At 58.2% G+C, this 16778-nt stretch overlaps 1 protein-coding gene across 1 annotated transcript; it reads left to right on the forward strand.

Moving 5' to 3' along the window:
* The first annotated feature begins 1328 nt into the window (after positions 1–1328).
* LOC141075580 (RNA-binding protein 12B-B-like) lies at positions 1329–16611 on the forward strand. Its single transcript, XM_073562691.1, has 2 exons — positions 1329–1476; positions 12562–16611. Exon 2 carries the CDS (start codon positions 12576–12578, stop codon positions 14982–14984), a length of 2409 nt encoding a protein of 802 aa, XP_073418792.1. The 5' UTR covers positions 1329–1476; positions 12562–12575; the 3' UTR covers positions 14985–16611.
* The last annotated feature ends 167 nt before the right edge of the window (positions 16612–16778 follow it).

Below are 16778 nucleotides of genomic sequence, written 5' to 3' on the forward strand. Positions count from 1 at the left end.
ATTCTCCCCACACACCTTCTCCCCAGTCCCCCCTCATTCTCCCCACACACTTTCTCCCCAGTCCCCCTCATTCTCCCCACACACCTTCTCCCCAGTCCCCCTCATTCTCCCCACACACCTTCTCCCCAGTCCCCCTCATTCTCCCGTCACACACCTTCTCCCCAGTCCCCCCTCATTCTCCCGTCACACACCTTCTCCCCAGTTCCCCTCATTCTCCCCACACACCTTCTCTCCAGTTCCCCTCATTCTCCCCACACACCTTCTCCCCAGTCCCCCCTCATTCTCCCCACTCACCTCCCCAGTTCCCCTCATTCTCCCGTCACACACCTTCTCCCCAGTTCCCCTCATTCTCCCCACACACCTTCTCCCCAGTCCCCCCTCATTCTCCCCACACACCTTCTCCCCAGTCCCCCCTCATTCTCCCCACACACCTTCTCCCCAGTTCCCCTCATTCTCCCCACACACCTTCTCCCCAGTCCCCCCTCATTCTCCCCACACACCTTCTCCCCAGTCCCCCCTCATTCTCCCCACACACCTTCTCCCCAGTTCCCCTCATTCTCCCCACACACCTTCTCCCCAGTCCCCCCTCATTCTCCCCACACACCTTCTCCCCAGTCCCCCCTCATTCTCCCCACACACCTTCTCCCCAGTCCCCCCTCATTCTCCCCACACACCTTCTCCCCAGTCCCCCCTCATTCTCCCCACACACCTTCTCTCCAGTTCCCCTCATTCTCCCCACACACCTTCTCTCCAGTCCCCCCTCATTCTCCCCACACACCTTCTCTCCAGTCCCCCCTCATTCTCCCCACACACCTTCTCCCCAGTCCCCCTCATTCTCCCCACACACCTTCTCTCCAGTCCCCCCTCATTCTCCCCACACACCTTCTCCCCAGTCCCCCCTCATTCTCCCCACACACCTTCTCCCCAGTTCCCCTCATTCTCCCCACACACCTTCTCCCCAGTCCCCCCTCATTCTCCCCACACACCTTCTCTCCAGTTCCCCTCATTCTCCCCACTCACCTCCCCAGTCCCCCCTCATTCTCCCCACACACATTCTCCCCAGTCCCCCCTCATTCTCCCCACACACCTTCTCCCCAGTTCCCCTCATTCTCCCCACACACCTTCTCCCCAGTCCCCCCTCATTCTCCCCACACGCCACCTCTACCCAGGTCCTACTTCTGCACCACGTGACACGTCACGTGGGCTTCTCTCCTCCGACCTAGAATGTTCTGGTGACGTCACTCGGGCACGTCGCCTCACAGACGGCCGCCATTACTCTGGTTATCAGGTGACACCGGAGACACACAGGCCGGAAGTGGCGGGATCATAGAGGCCAGGCTATGGCGGTCGCACCGTACATCACGGCTCGCAGCTCTTCTGCTTCTCATTGATTCCCCGCGCGTGCGCACTGGTGACTCCGCCATCTTGCTCAGGCTCGTCAGTGAGAGGAGGCCGGCGGTCACCCGGCCCGGGCAGGTGAGTTAGCGGCAGGCCGGACCGTGACGTGAATGTACGGCGCCGGGAGTGCAGGCGCTATGGCGTCATGTGGGGCGGTTACCCAGAGAAACCGAGGCCTGTCCGCCATGTTGTATCAGTGTCATGATGGAGAGATGCAGTGTGGGGCCCGCCTGCAGACAAATAGCACACTATTCGTGTCCAGAAATGTACCGATATCTCTATATGATATATGGTGCTGCCTTTTTCTATACGGAATCAATTGAATTATGCCAAGCGGTTCTCATATAGTGGGGTTGGGGCCCAAATCTGCGCAGGGGCCCACCGGGGGATTCCCCTGTTACCCTCTGGGCCAGTCCGAGCCTGGGGAGGCGTGAGGTGACAGGGAGAGACGTGAGGTGACGGGGAGAGACGTGAGGTGACGGGGAGGACAGGGAGAGACGTGAGGTGACGGGGAGAGACGTGAGGTGACGGGGAGGACAGGGAGAGACGTGAGGCGACGGGGAGGACAGGGAGAGACGTGAGGCGACGGGGAGGACAGGGAGAGACGTGAGGCGACGGGGAGGACAGGGAGAGACGTGAGGCGACGGGGAGGACAGGGAGAGACGTGAGGCGACGGGGAGGACAGGGAGAGACGTGAGGCGACGGGGAGGACAGGGAGAGACGTGAGGCGACGGGGAGGACGGAGAGGCGTGAGGCGACGTGGAGGACAGGGAGAGACGTGAGGCGACGTGGAGGACGGAGAGACGTTAGGTGACTGCGGGAGACATGAGGTAACGTAGAGGACAGGGAGAGACGTGAGGTGACGTAGAGGACAGGGAGAGACGTGAGGTAATAGGAGAGGGAGAGAAGTGAGGTGACGTAGAGGACAGGGAGAGACGTGAGGCGACGTAGAGGACAGGGAGAGACGTGAGGCGACGTAGAGGGCAGGGAGAGACGTGAGGCGACGTAGAGGACAGGGAGAGACGTGAGGCGACGTAGAGGACAGGGAGAGACGTGAGGCGACGTAGAGGACAGGGAGAGACGTGAGGCGACGTAGAGGACAGGGAGAGACGTGAGGCGACGTAGAGGACAGGGAGGGACGTGAGGCGACGTAGAGGACAGGGAGGGACGTGAGGCGACGTAGAGGACAGGGAGGGACGTGAGGCGACGTAGAGGACAGGGAGGGACGTGAGGCGACGTAGAGGACAGGGAGGGACGTGAGGCGACGTAGAGGACAGGGAGGGACGTGAGGCGACGTAGAGGACAGGGAGGGACGTGAGGCGACGTAGAGGACAGGGAGGGACGTGAGGCGACGTAGAGGACAGGGAGGGACGTGAGGCGACGTAGAGGACAGGGAGGGACGTGAGGCGACGTAGAGGACAGGGAGGGACGTGAGGCGACGTAGAGGACAGGGAGGGACGTGAGGCGACGTAGAGGACAGGGAGGGACGTGAGGCGACGTAGAGGACAGGGAGGGACGTGAGGCGACGTAGAGGACAGGGAGGGACGTGAGGCGACGTAGAGGACAGGGAGGGACGTGAGGCGACGTAGAGGACAGGGAGGGACGTGAGGCGACGTAGAGGACAGGGAGGGACGTGAGGCGACGTAGAGGACAGGGAGGGACGTGAGGCGACGTAGAGGACAGGGAGGGACGTGAGGCGACGTAGAGGACAGGGAGGGACGTGAGGCGACGTAGAGGACAGGGAGGGACGTGAGGCGACGTAGAGGACAGGGAGGGACGTGAGGCGACGTAGAGGACAGGGAGGGACGTGAGGCGACGTAGAGGACAGGGAGGGACGTGAGGCGACGTAGAGGACAGGGAGGGACGTGAGGCGACGTAGAGGACAGGGAGAGACGTGAGGCGACGTAGAGGACAGGGAGAGACGTGAGGCGACGTGGAGGACAGGGAGAGACGTGAGGCGACGTGGAGGACAGGGAGAGACGTGAGGCGACGTGGAGGACAGGGAGAGACGTGAGGCGACGTGGAGGACGGAGAGACGTGAGGCGACGTGGAGGACAGGGAGAGACGTGAGGCGACGTGGAGGACAGGGAGAGACGTGAGGCGACGTGGAGGACAGGGAGAGACGTGAGGCGACGTGGAGGACAGGGAGAGACGTGAGGCGACGTGGAGGACAGGGAGAGACGTGAGGCGACGTGGAGGACAGGGAGAGACGTGAGGCGACGTGGAGGACAGGGAGAGACGTGAGGCGACGTGGAGGACAGGGAGAGACGTGAGGCGACGTGGAGGACAGGGAGAGACGTGAGGCGACGTGGAGGACAGGGAGAGACGTGAGGCGACGTGGAGGACAGGGAGAGACGTGAGGCGACGGGGAGGACAGGGAGAGACGTGAGGCGACGGGGAGGACAGGGAGAGACGTGAGGCGACGGGGAGAGACGTGAGGCGACGGGGAGGACAGGGAGAGACGTGAGGCGACGGGGAGGACAGGGAGAGACGTGAGGCGACGGGGAGAGACGTGAGGCGACGGGGAGGACAGGGAGAGACGTGAGGCGACGGGGAGGACAGGGAGAGACGTGAGGCGACGGGGAGGACAGGGAGAGACGTGAGGCGACGGGGAGGACAGGGAGAGACGTGAGGCGACGGGGAGAGACGTGAGGAGACGGGGAGAGACGTGAGGCGACGGGGAGGACAGGGAGAGACGTGAGGCGACGGGGAGAGACGTGAGGAGACGGGGAGAGATGTGAGGCGACGGGGAGGACAGGGAGAGACGTGAGGCGACGGGGAGGACAGGGAGAGACGGGAGGACAGGGAGAGACGTGAGGCGACGGGGAGGACAGGGAGAGACGGGAGGACAGGGAGAGACGTGAGGCGTCGGGGAGGACAGGGAGAGACGTGAGGTGGCGGGGAGAGACGTGAGGTGACGGGGAGGACAGGGAGAGACGTGAGGTGACGGGGAGGACAGGGAGAGACGTGAGGTGACGGGGAGGACAGGGAGAGACGTGAGGTGACGGGGAGGACAGGGAGAGACGTGAGGTGACGGGGAGGACAGGGAGAGACGTGAGGTGACGAGCAGGACGGGGAGAGACGTGAGGTGACGAGCAGGACGGGGAGAGACGTGAGGTGACGGGGAGAGACGTGAGATGACGGGGAGGACAGGGAGAGACGTGAGGTGACGGGGAGAGACGTGAGGTGACGGGGAGAGACGTGAGGTGACGGGGAGAGACGTGAGGTGACGGGGAGAGACGTGAGGTGACGGGGAGAGTCGTGAGGTGACGGGGAGGACAGGGAGAGATGTGAGGGGACTGGGAGAGACGTGAGGGGACGTGGAGGACAGGGAGAGACGTGAGGTGACGGGGAGGACAGGGAGAGACGTGAGGTGATGGGGAGAGACGTGAGGTGACGTAGAGGACGGAGAGACGTGAGGTGACATAGAGGACAGGGAGAGACGTGAGGTGATGGGGAGAGACGTGAGGCGACGGGGAGGATGGGGAGAGACGTGAGGCGACGGGGAGGATGGGGAGAGACGTGAGGCGACGGAGAAGACGGGGAGAGACGTGAGGCGACGGGGAGAGACGTGAGGCGACGGGGAGAGACGTGGGAGGACGGGGAGAGACGTGAGGCGACGGGGAGAGACGTGTGGCGACGGGGAGGACAGGGAGAGACGTGAGGCGACGGGGAGGACAGGGAGAGACGTGAGGCGACGGGGAGGACAGGGAGAGACGTGAGGCGACGGGGAGGACAGGGAGAGACGTGAGGCGACGGGGAGGACAGGGAGAGACGTGAGGCGACGGGGAGGATGGAGAGACGTGAGGCGACGGGGAGGACAGGGAGAGACGTGAGGCGACGGGGAGGACGGAGAGACGTGAGGCGACGGGGAGGACGGAGAAACGTGAGGCGACGGGGAGGACAGGGAGAGACGTGAGGCGACGGGGAGGACAGGGAGAGACGTGAGGCGACGGGGAGGACAGGGAGAGACGTGAGGCGACGGGGAGGACAGGGAGAGACGTGAGGCGACGGGGAGGACAGGGAGAGACGTGAGGCGACGGGGAGGACAGGGAGAGACGTGAGGCGACGGGGAGGACAGGGAGAGACGTGAGGCGACGGGGAGGACAGGGAGAGACGTGAGGCGACGGGGAGGACAGGGAGAGACGTGAGGCGACGGGGAGGACAGGGAGAGACGTGAGGCGACGGGGAGGACAGGGAGAGACGTGAGGCGACGGGGAGGACAGGGAGAGACGTGAGGCGACGGGGAGGACAGGGAGAGACGTGAGGCGACGGGGAGGACAGGGAGAGACGTGAGGCGACGGGGAGGACAGGGAGAGGCGTGAGGCGACGGGGAGGACAGGGAGAGGCGTGAGGCGACGGGGAGGACAGGGAGAGGCGTGAGGCGACGGGGAGGACAGGGAGAGGCGTGAGGCGACGGGGAGGACAGGGAGAGGCGTGAGGCGACGGGGAGGACAGGGAGAGGCGTGAGGCGACGGGGAGGACAGGGAGAGGCGTGAGGCGACGTGGAGGACAGGGAGAGGCGTGAGGCGACGTGGAGGACAGGGAGAGACGTGAGGCGACGTGGAGGACAGGGAGAGACGTGAGGCGACGTGGAGGACAGGGAGAGACGTGAGGCGACGTGGAGGACAGGGAGAGACGTGAGGCGACGTAGAGGACAGGGAGGGACGTGAGGCGACGTAGAGGACAGGGAGGGACGTGAGGCGACGTAGAGGACAGGGAGGGACGTGAGGCGACGTAGAGGACAGGGAGGGACGTGAGGCGACGTAGAGGACAGGGAGGGACGTGAGGCGACGTAGAGGACAGGGAGGGACGTGAGGCGACGTAGAGGACAGGGAAGGACGTGAGGCGACGTAGAGGACAGGGAGGGACGTGAGGCGACGTAGAGGACAGGGAGGGACGTGAGGCGACGTAGAGGACAGGGAGAGACGTGAGGCGACGTAGAGGACAGGGAGAGACGTGAGGCGACGTAGAGGACAGGGAGAGACGTGAGGCGACGTAGAGGACAGGGAGAGACGTGAGGCGACGTAGAGGACAGGGAGAGACGTGAGGACAGGTAGAGACGTGAGGCGACGTGGAGGACAGGGAGAGACGTGAGGCGACGTGGAGGACAGGGAGAGGCGTGAGGCGACGTGGAGGACAGGGAGAGACGTGAGGCGACGTGGAGGACAGGGAGAGACGTGAGGCGACGTGGAGGACAGGGAGAGACGTGAGGCGACGTGGAGGACAGGGAGAGACGTGAGGCGACGTGGAGGACAGGGAGAGACGTGAGGCGACGTGGAGGACAGGGAGAGACGTGAGGCGACGTGGAGGACAGGGAGAGACGTGAGGCGACGTGGAGGACAGGGAGAGACGTGAGGCGACGTGGAGGACAGGGAGAGACGTGAGGCGACGTGGAGGACAGGGAGAGACGGGGAGGACAGGGAGAGACGTGAGGCGACGGGGAGGACAGGGAGAGACGTGAGGCGACGGGGAGAGACGTGAGGCGACGGGGAGAGACGTGAGGCGACGGGGAGAGACGTGAGGCGACGGGGAGGACAGGGAGAGACGTGAGGCGACGGGGAGGACAGGGAGAGACGTGAGGCGACGGGGAGGACAGGGAGAGACGTGAGGCGACGGGGAGGACAGGGAGAGACGTGAGGCGACGGGGAGGACAGGGAGAGACGGGGAGGACAGGGAGAGACGTGAGGCGACGGGGAGGACAGGGAGAGACGTGAGGCGACGGGGAGAGACGTGAGGCGACGGGGAGAGACGTGAGGCGACGGGGAGAGACGTGAGGCGACGGGGAGAGACGTGAGGCGACGGGGAGGACAGGGAGAGACGTGAGGCGACGGGGAGGACAGGGAGAGACGTGAGGCGACGGGGAGGACAGGGAGAGACGTGAGGCGACGGGGAGGACAGGGAGAGACGTGAGGCGACGGGGAGGACAGGGAGAGACGTGAGGCGACGGGGAGGACAGGGAGAGACGTGAGGCGACGGGGAGGACAGGGAGAGACGTGAGGCGACGTGGAGGACAGGGAGAGACGTGAGGCGACGTGGAGGACAGGGAGAGACGTGAGGCGACGTGGAGGACAGGGAGAGACGTGAGGCGACGGGGAGGACAGGGAGAGACGTGAGGCGACGGGGAGGACAGGGAGAGACGTGAGGCGACGGGGAGGACAGGGAGAGACGTGAGGCGACGGGGAGGACAGGGAGAGACGTGAGGCGACGGGGAGGACAGGGAGAGACGTGAGGCGACGGGGAGGACAGGGAGAGACGTGAGGCGACGGGGAGGACAGGGAGAGACGTGAGGCGACGGGGAGGACAGGGAGAGACGTGAGGCGACGGGGAGGACAGGGAGAGACGTGAGGCGACGGGGAGGACAGGGAGAGACGTGAGGCGACGGGGAGGACAGGGAGAGACGTGAGGCGACGGGGAGGACAGGGAGAGACGTGAGGCGACGGGGAGGACAGGGAGAGACGTGAGGCGACGGGGAGGACAGGGAGAGACGTGAGGCGACGGGGAGGACAGGGAGAGACGTGAGGCGACGGGGAGGACAGGGAGAGACGTGAGGCGACGGGGAGGACAGGGAGAGACGTGAGGCGACGGGGAGGACAGGGAGAGACGTGAGGCGACAGAGGACAGGGAGAGACGTGAGGTGACGTAAAGGACAGGGAGAGACGTGAGGTGACTGCGGGGGACGTGAGATAAGAGAACAGGGAGACGTGAGGTAACAGAGGATAGGGAGATACGTGAGGTAACAGAGGACAGGGAGACATGAGATAAGAGAACAGGGAGACTTGAGGTAACAGGCTAGGGAGAGACGTGAGGTGACTGCGGGAGACGTGAGGTAACAGGACAGGGAGAGAGGTGAGGCGAGCGGGAGAGACGTGAGGTATCATAGAGGACAGGGAGAGACGTGAGGTGACTGGGAGATGTGAGGTAATGTAGAGGACAGGGAGAGAAGTGAGGTAATGTAGAGGACAGGGAGAGAAGTGAGGTAATGTAGAGGACAGGAAGAGACGTGAGGTAATGTAGAGGACAGGAAGAGACGTGAGGTAATGTAGAGGACAGGAAGAGACGTGAGGTAATGTAGAGGACAGGGAGAGACGTGAGGTAATGTAGAGGACAGGGAGAGACGTGAGGTAATGTAGAGGACAGGGAGAGACGTGAGGCGACGGGGAGGACAGGGAGAGACGTGAGGCGACGGGGAGGACAGGGAGAGACGTGAGGCGACGGGGAGGACAGGGAGAGACGTGAGGCGACGGGGAGGACAGGGAGAGACGTGAGGCGACGGGGAGGACAGGGAGAGACGTGAGGCGACGGGGAGGACAGGGAGAGACGTGAGGCGACGGGGAGGACAGGGAGAGACGTGAGGCGACGGGGAGGACAGGGAGAGACGTGAGGCGACGGGGAGGACAGGGAGAGACGTGAGGCGACGGGGAGGACAGGGAGAGACGTGAGGCGACGGGGAGGACAGGGAGAGACGTGAGGCGACGGGGAGGACAGGGAGAGACGTGAGGCGACGGGGAGGACAGGGAGAGGCGTGAGGCGACGGGGAGGACAGGGAGAGACGTGAGGCGACGTGGAGGACAGGGAGAGACGTGAGGTGACTGCGGGAGACGTGAGGTAACGTAGAGGACAGGGACAGACGTGAGGTGACGTAGAGCAGGGTTCCTGTGTAATGCAAAGGAAATCCTAAAAACATGATCTGTTGGTGGGCCTTGAGGACTGGAGTTGGGGAACCCTGACGTAGAGGACAGGGAGAGACGTGAGGTAATAGGACGGGAGAGACGTGAGGTGACGTAGAGGACAGGGAGAGACGTGAGGTGACGTAGAGGACAGGGAGAGACGTGAGGTGACGTAGAGGACAGGGAGAGACGTGAGGTGACGTAGAGGACAGGGAGAGACGTGAGGTGACGTAGAGGACAGGGAGAGACGTGAGGTGACGTAGAGGACAGGGAGAGACGTGAGGTGACGTAGAGGACAGGGAGAGACGTGAGGTGACGTAGAGGACAGGGAGGGACGTGAGGTGACGTAGAGGACAGGGAGGGACGTGAGGTGACGTAGAGGACAGGGAGGGACGTGAGGTGACGTAGAGGACAGGGAGGGACGTGAGGTGACGTTGAGGACAGGGAGAGACGTGAGGTGACGTAGAGGACAGGGAGAGACGTGAGGTGACGTAGAGGACAGGGAGAGACGTGAGGTGACGTAGAGGACAGGGAGAGACGTGAGGTGACGTAGAGGACAGGGAGGGACGTGAGGTGACGTAGAGGACAGGGACGTGAGGTGACGTAGAGGACAGGGACGTGAGGTGACGTAGAGGACAGGGAGGGACGTGAGGTGACGTAGAGGACAGGGAGGGACGTGAGGTGACGTAGAGGACAGGGAGGGACGTGAGGTGACGTAGAGGACAGGGAGGGACGTGAGGTGACGTAGAGGACAGGGAGGGACGTGAGGTGACGTAGAGGACAGGGAGGGACGTGAGGTGACGTAGAGGACAGGGAGGGACGTGAGGTGACGTAGAGGACAGGGAGGGACGTGAGGTGACGTAGAGGACAGGGAGGGACGTGAGGTGACGTAGAGGACAGGGAGGGACGTGAGGTGACGTAGAGGACAGGGAGGGACGTGAGGTGACGTAGAGGACAGGGAGGGACGTGAGGTGACGTAGAGGACAGGGAGGGACGTGAGGTGACGTAGAGGACAGGGAGGGACGTGAGGTGACGTAGAGGACAGGGAGGGACGTGAGGTGACGTAGAGGACAGGGAGGGACGTGAGGTGACGTAGAGGACAGGGAGGGACGTGAGGTGACGTAGAGGACAGGGAGGGACGTGAGGTGACGTAGAGGACAGGGAGGGACGTGAGGTGACGTAGAGGACAGGGAGGGACGTGAGGTGACGTAGAGGACAGGGAGGGACGTGAGGTGACGTAGAGGACAGGGAGGGACGTGAGGTGACGTAGAGGACAGGGAGGGACGTGAGGTGACGTAGAGGACAGGGAGGGACGTGAGGTGACGTAGAGGACAGGGAGGGACGTGAGGTGACGTAGAGGACAGGGAGGGACGTGAGGTGACGTAGAGGACAGGGAGGGACGTGAGGTGACGTAGAGGACAGGGAGGGACGTGAGGTGACGTAGAGGACAGGGAGGGACGTGAGGTGACGTAGAGGACAGGGAGGGACGTGAGGTGACGTAGAGGACAGGGAGGGACGTGAGGTGACGTAGAGGACAGGGAGGGACGTGAGGTGACGTAGAGGACAGGGAGGGACGTGAGGTGACGTAGAGGACAGGGAGGGACGTGAGGTGACGTAGAGGACAGGGAGGGACGTGAGGTGACGTAGAGGACAGGGAGGGACGTGAGGTGACGTAGAGGACAGGGAGGGACGTGAGGTGACGTAGAGGACAGGGAGGGACGTGAGGTGACGTAGAGGACAGGGAGGGACGTGAGGTGACGTAGAGGACAGGGAGGGACGTGAGGTGACGTAGAGGACAGGGAGGGACGTGAGGTGACGTAGAGGACAGGGAGAGACGTGAGGTGACGTAGAGGACAGGGAGAGACGTGAGGTGACTGCGGGGGACGTGAGATAAGAGAACAGGGAGACGTGAGGTAACAGAGGATAGGGAGAGACGTGAGGTGACTGCGGGAGACGTGAGGTAACGTAGAGGACAGGGAGATACGTGAGGTAACAGAGGACAGGGAGACTTGAGGTAACAGAGGCTAGGGAGAGACGTGAGGTGACTGCGGGAGACGTGAGGTAACAGGACAGGGAGAGAGGTGAGGCGAGCGGGAGAGACGTGAGGTATCATAGAGGACAGGGAGAGACGTGAGGTGACTGGGAGATGTGAGGTAATGTAGAGGACAGGGAGAGAAGTGAGGTAATGTAGAGGACAGGGAGAGACGTGAGGTAATGTAGAGGACAGGGAGAGACGTGAGGTAATGTAGAGGACAGGGAGAGACGTGAGGTAATGTAGAGGACAGGGAGAGACGTGAGGTAATGTAGAGGACAGGGAGAGACGTGAGGTGACTTAGAGGACAGGGAGAGACGTGAGGTATCAGGACGGAGAGATGTGAGGTGACTGCTGGAGACGTGAGGTGATGGGGAGAAGCGTGAAGTGAGGGAGAGAATGGCGGAGACGTGTGGTGACGGGGGAGAGACGTGGGGAGATGTGAGGTGACGAGGGAAAGGTGAGGGCGGGGGAGACGTGAGGTGATGGGGAGAAGCGTGAAGTGAGGGAAAGAATGACGGAGACGTGTGGTGACGGGGGAGAGACGTGGGGAGATGTGAGGTAACAGGACGGGGGAGATGAGAGGTAGCGGGCGAGACGTGAGGTGATGGGGAGAAGCGTGAAGTGAGGGAGAGAATGGCGGTGACGGGGATAGACGTGGGGAGATGTGAGGTAACAGAGAGGACAGGGGGTGATGAGAGGTGAAGAGGGAAAGGTGAGGGCGGGGGAGACGTGAGGTGTTGGGGAGAAGCGTGTAGCGAGGGAGAGGACGGCGGAGACATGAGGTGACAAGACGGGGAAGGGTGAGGAAGTGGGGGTGGCAGAAATACAAGGTGACTGGGGACGAGCGCTTTGCATGAGATTCAACCTAATTTATAGACAGCTGCCATCATCTTCACTATGAGGCACCGATCGAGCTCTATGGTTGTAGAATCCCCAAACTGGTTCTCTAAAAATAAGCATCTGGCATAGGGCCATGTTCACATTGGTATGACACTCGTTGTCAGAAGCAATCCTGTTCTGGGATTCGCCTGGTCCCTACTTCCTAGTCCTGTCCTGGACACACTGGAGATGCCATGTTTGCCTTTCAGTGGTTGAGGTGGTCACCTCTCTGGGTAGAGGACAGGGTCACTATGGATGAGGTGTTGTTTGGGTTTTTTGCAGGCAGTCTGGGAAATTTCAGCAATTACCCGACAACCTGTTCAATAACTGATGGCACAATTAAGAGCACTTTTCTGCATGGTGGAGATGGTACAAAAAAATTGCACAGATGCCGTAATGCACTGCGTATGGAGATCTGACAGCGTGAGTTGTCTAATGTCACACTGCTGACGTCTGCTTCTCTGGCCCATACACTTCACAGTCTGGGTACATCTGGCTGTTTCTCATATCAGATATAGATCAGGACAACAGCTGGCTATTTCCTCACACTCTACATACATATGTTTTTACTCTTCACAGGTGTTTTCCTCAAGATGTCTCTGATCGTCCAGCTGAAGGGTCTTCCTGCTACGGCAGCTTCTTCTGACATCCGTCAGTTCTTCTGTGGATTGCATATACCCAGAGGAGGGGTGTCGATCATAGGCGGAATATATGGTGAAGCGTTCATTGTGTTCTCCACACATGATGATGCACGCCAAGCCATGAACCTGTCGGGTCGTCTACTTAAGGATTCATTTGTTTATCTGGAGTACAGCAATGAAGAAGAGATGAGACAGGCCTTGGAGCTAGTCCGGATTGGGCTGAAATCATCGAAAACTTCCTCCAGTAACCCAGAAACTGCTCCAAAAAGTCCTAAAAAAGACAAGGTGCCAAGTGTCTATCTGTACATACGAGGGCTGCCGATTGAAGCCACAAGGACCGATATCCATGAGTTTTTCAAAGGGCTCTCTGTGGAAGATATCTTGTTTCTGAAACTCGACAATGGATGTAGAAATGGGAAGGCATTCGTCAAGTTTGGAAATGAATCCGACGCCAAGGAAGCCTTGAAATTTAATAATAAGCCCCTCCGCTATTCACCTGTTGTACTCAAGCTTTCCAATGAGGAGGAGTGGAAACAAAATGGTGGGGACCAGATCGCAAAGCGAGAGCGCTCTCCTGATCGCTCAACCAGGAGCAAGTCCAGATCACCAAAAATCATAGTAACGAGAAAAGGAGCTATCTATGTAGAGGAGTACTATGTGCATCTTCTTAATCTCAGCTTTGAAGCAGAGAAAAGTGATATCAAGAAGCACTTCTCTGAACTGTATATGAAGGACGAACAGATCAATTTCCTTGTTGATAAACATGGTAAACGGACCAGAGAAGGATTCCTCATGTTCAGAAAAGAGCGAGATTACTTGCATGCACTTTCCTTCAACAAGAAACATTTCATGGGCTGCTATCTGACTATAGTACCCATTTCAAAGGGGAAGATGTACAGGTTAATCGATCATATGAAAGTCTCGGCCTGTAACGATCGCCCGGATGATAGAAAGTCACCCAGTCGATCCTCACAAGAACGTAATGATCACACAGATAGGGAAAAGTCACCCAGTCGATCCTCACGAGAATGTAGCGATCACACAGATGGAAGGAAGTCACCCTGTCGATCCTCACGAGAACGTAATGATCGCCCAGATAGGAAGAGGTCACGAAGTCGATCCTCACAAGACCGTAACAAACGCCCAGACAGGAAGAGGTCACGAAGTCGATCCTCACAAGACCGTAACAAACGCCCAGACAGGAAGAGGTCACGAAGTCGATCCTCACAAGAAAATGGACACCGAAGTAGGAGGAGGTCACGAAGTCGATCCTCACAAGAAAGTAATGATCGCCGAGGTAGGAGGAGGTCACGAAGTCGATCCTCACAAGAAAGTAATGATCGCCGAGGTAGGAGGAGGTCACGAAGTCGATCATCACGGGAGCGGTACTATCATACAGATAGGAGGTCACCAGAACGTAAGAGGAGGTCACGAAGTCGATCATCACGGGAGCGTAAGTATCGTACAGATAGGAGGTCACCAGAACGAAGGTGTCTGTATCTGCGAAACTTTCCGTGCAATGTCAGTAAATCAGATATCCGGAGTTTCTTCACTGGGAGAAGTGTGAAAGATGACGACATTTGCCTATTGCATGATGAGAAGAAGATGGGGCTCGGGGATGTGCTGGTAACATACAGCGATGAAAAAGAGGCGTTCAGAGCTGAAAAACAGAATGATCAGACCTATCAGGGGATTAAAATCCTGATTATCCGCATTACTAGGGATCAAGCGAACGGAATAAAAGAGTCTGAACGCATACGTAACGTCGTGACTGTTATGCCAGGCGGTATGTCGGGTGTCACTTCAGAGTCATTACCCAGTGTGGGTGCCAGCTCACCTGTACAACAAACCATTACGTCGGTGGCACCAGTACAAGCCAGTGCACCCGTAGCGGCCTCCCTGCCTGTGGAACAAGTTGCCCAAATGCCCACCATTGCAGAGCCATCAGCCCTGGAGGAGGTAGGGGTGTGCTCTCATTCTGACATTGTGCCTATTTCGGGTCTAAAGTCGGTAGCAGGGACCACATCAGACTTTATACAGACCACCCCAGTGACTCAGAGCAGTCCTCCACCACAGTCTGTGGACTGTGTACCTGGTTGTGATGGGGAGTCGAACTGTGTTGCAAAGCAGACGAGCAGTGAAGCAGCGCTAGTGGTTATGAGGAACTTGCCTGTATCCATCACCGCCACTGAAATTTTAGATTTTTTTCGTGACTTTAAAGTAAGTTCTGTGAATCTCCAAAATATAGAAGAAGGCGAAGCCACTGTGTTCATGATGAGCTACGCAGATGCACTGTCCGCCATAGACACCTGCAACAATGGATTGCTTGCCCTCAGACGGGTGTCGCTCAGCTTGACCTGAGGACTGGGACTATGTTCATTGTGTGATTCCAAAATGAGCGCTATCAGATTATAACGCCACATTATAAAACAATAGCACATCATCTGTTTTTTGTCATTTCGGTTGAATGTCACCAGACCTGTGTTGCAATTTAAAATGGCTTCTGTAATTAAAAGGGTTTTCCCACAAACAAAGTACATTTTAGTCAATAGATCTTGAATTAAAAATTAGTTCCACGATTGGATGTGTTTAAAAAACAAAATGTTCTTGTGCTGAGATAATCTTATAATTGTTCCCCTGCTGTGTAATAGCTGTGGCTGTTTGTGCAGGGACATGGTCTGAATGACAGACAGCTCAGCATGAGATCGCAGCTGCTGCTTTCTGTGAGGTAACACATTTGCCTGCCTGTTTTATCACAGCAGTCACCTTTTTTGCCTAGTCTCCAAAATTTTGAACTCGTGATAAATCAGTGTCACATAAGCTTAGCACCTACCTCACCGAACTGATCTATGCTGAGCTCAGGTGACTGGAGACACAGCAAACAGTCGCTCCTGTGACACTACAGGCAGGGAAATGTGTTACCTCACAGGTGTAGCTGTAAGCCAATGCTATGCCATCTGTACAGCCGCTTGTTCATCTCTCCTCTCCTGCCCAAGAGCTGGGGGCATGTTCCATATTGCTTCACGTTCAGACACAACCAGCACATAGCGGGGGCACAGTATATCTCAGCACAACAACATTTTCTTTACATCCAACTGTGGAATTTATTACTATTCCAAGATCTGTTTACTAAAATGAACTTTGTTCATCGGACGCCCTTTTATAATGATAACTGTTGTACTGTTGGTCCACCCGTGCCTGCTGAACCCTACCCATTTTTATCGGTGGCTTGTTTTCCCGATGTCAGAAGTATCTGGCATGTTAATTCAGCTTCCCAGTTGTTGGGAGTCCCCCATCCATAAATTGTAGTGAAGTCTTGTCAGATTTGCAGTAAGAGTTGTAACTTTATACCACTCTCACAACTGACTAAAACATTGCTCCAATGCATTAATGGATGATTACGCCCCTAGAAATTGGTGTCAATGGTTGTACCAATTTTCACCTCTACATAACTGCCGTAGTTCTCGGCATCATTTATTTAGCGTGTGCCATCACCCTAATAAGCTGTAGAAGTGATGGAGTCAAATCTAACCTTGGCAACGCTAAAAAGTGGCTAAAATCGATCCCTCAAGCTGTGATCAGTGGTAGTCTAGTTGCAGAAGGCCCCGTCCGCGAGCTGTCTTCAGTGTCGGAGGAGAGCTGAACTCTTCTGAGCCCTTCTCCCTCAGTTTACTGATCATTTGGGGCTCAGACCCCACTAATCAAAGCTTCTGAGAGGATCCCCTTTAATGACCGGTTGGCCTTTTTTTATTTTTGCCATGGGTTTATGTGTGGTTACCGTGGCTGTATGAGGATGAATCTTTGTGTTACGAGGGAGGGCTTTTATATGTTTTGTGGTGTCCTTTATATCTTTCATTTGGGCGGATCTAGAATGCAGCAGTTTTTGTTTTCTATGCCGTTCATGTTTCGCACTAGTGCTGATTGCTCTTCTGTGAATACAGAATATATGCAGTACGACCAATAAATGTACGGTATTTGTACCAAACAAGTTCTTTATTTCTATACCCCTGTATGAAACCAGATATCTGCGAGATGCTGCCATCAGGCAACATGTGGTCCTTTCTGCTGACTTTCAACCATTCACTCTTCTCATTTCTACATTAAGTTTTCCTGTAAGGGATCAGACATTGACATCGGGTCTTCTAGCCTGTTTTC

This window comes from Dendrobates tinctorius, unplaced genomic scaffold, assembly GCF_039654945.1.
Source record: "Dendrobates tinctorius isolate UK_male_01 unplaced genomic scaffold, ASM3965494v1 ptg000364l, whole genome shotgun sequence".
Classification (NCBI taxonomy): Eukaryota; Metazoa; Chordata; class Amphibia; order Anura; family Dendrobatidae; genus Dendrobates; species Dendrobates tinctorius.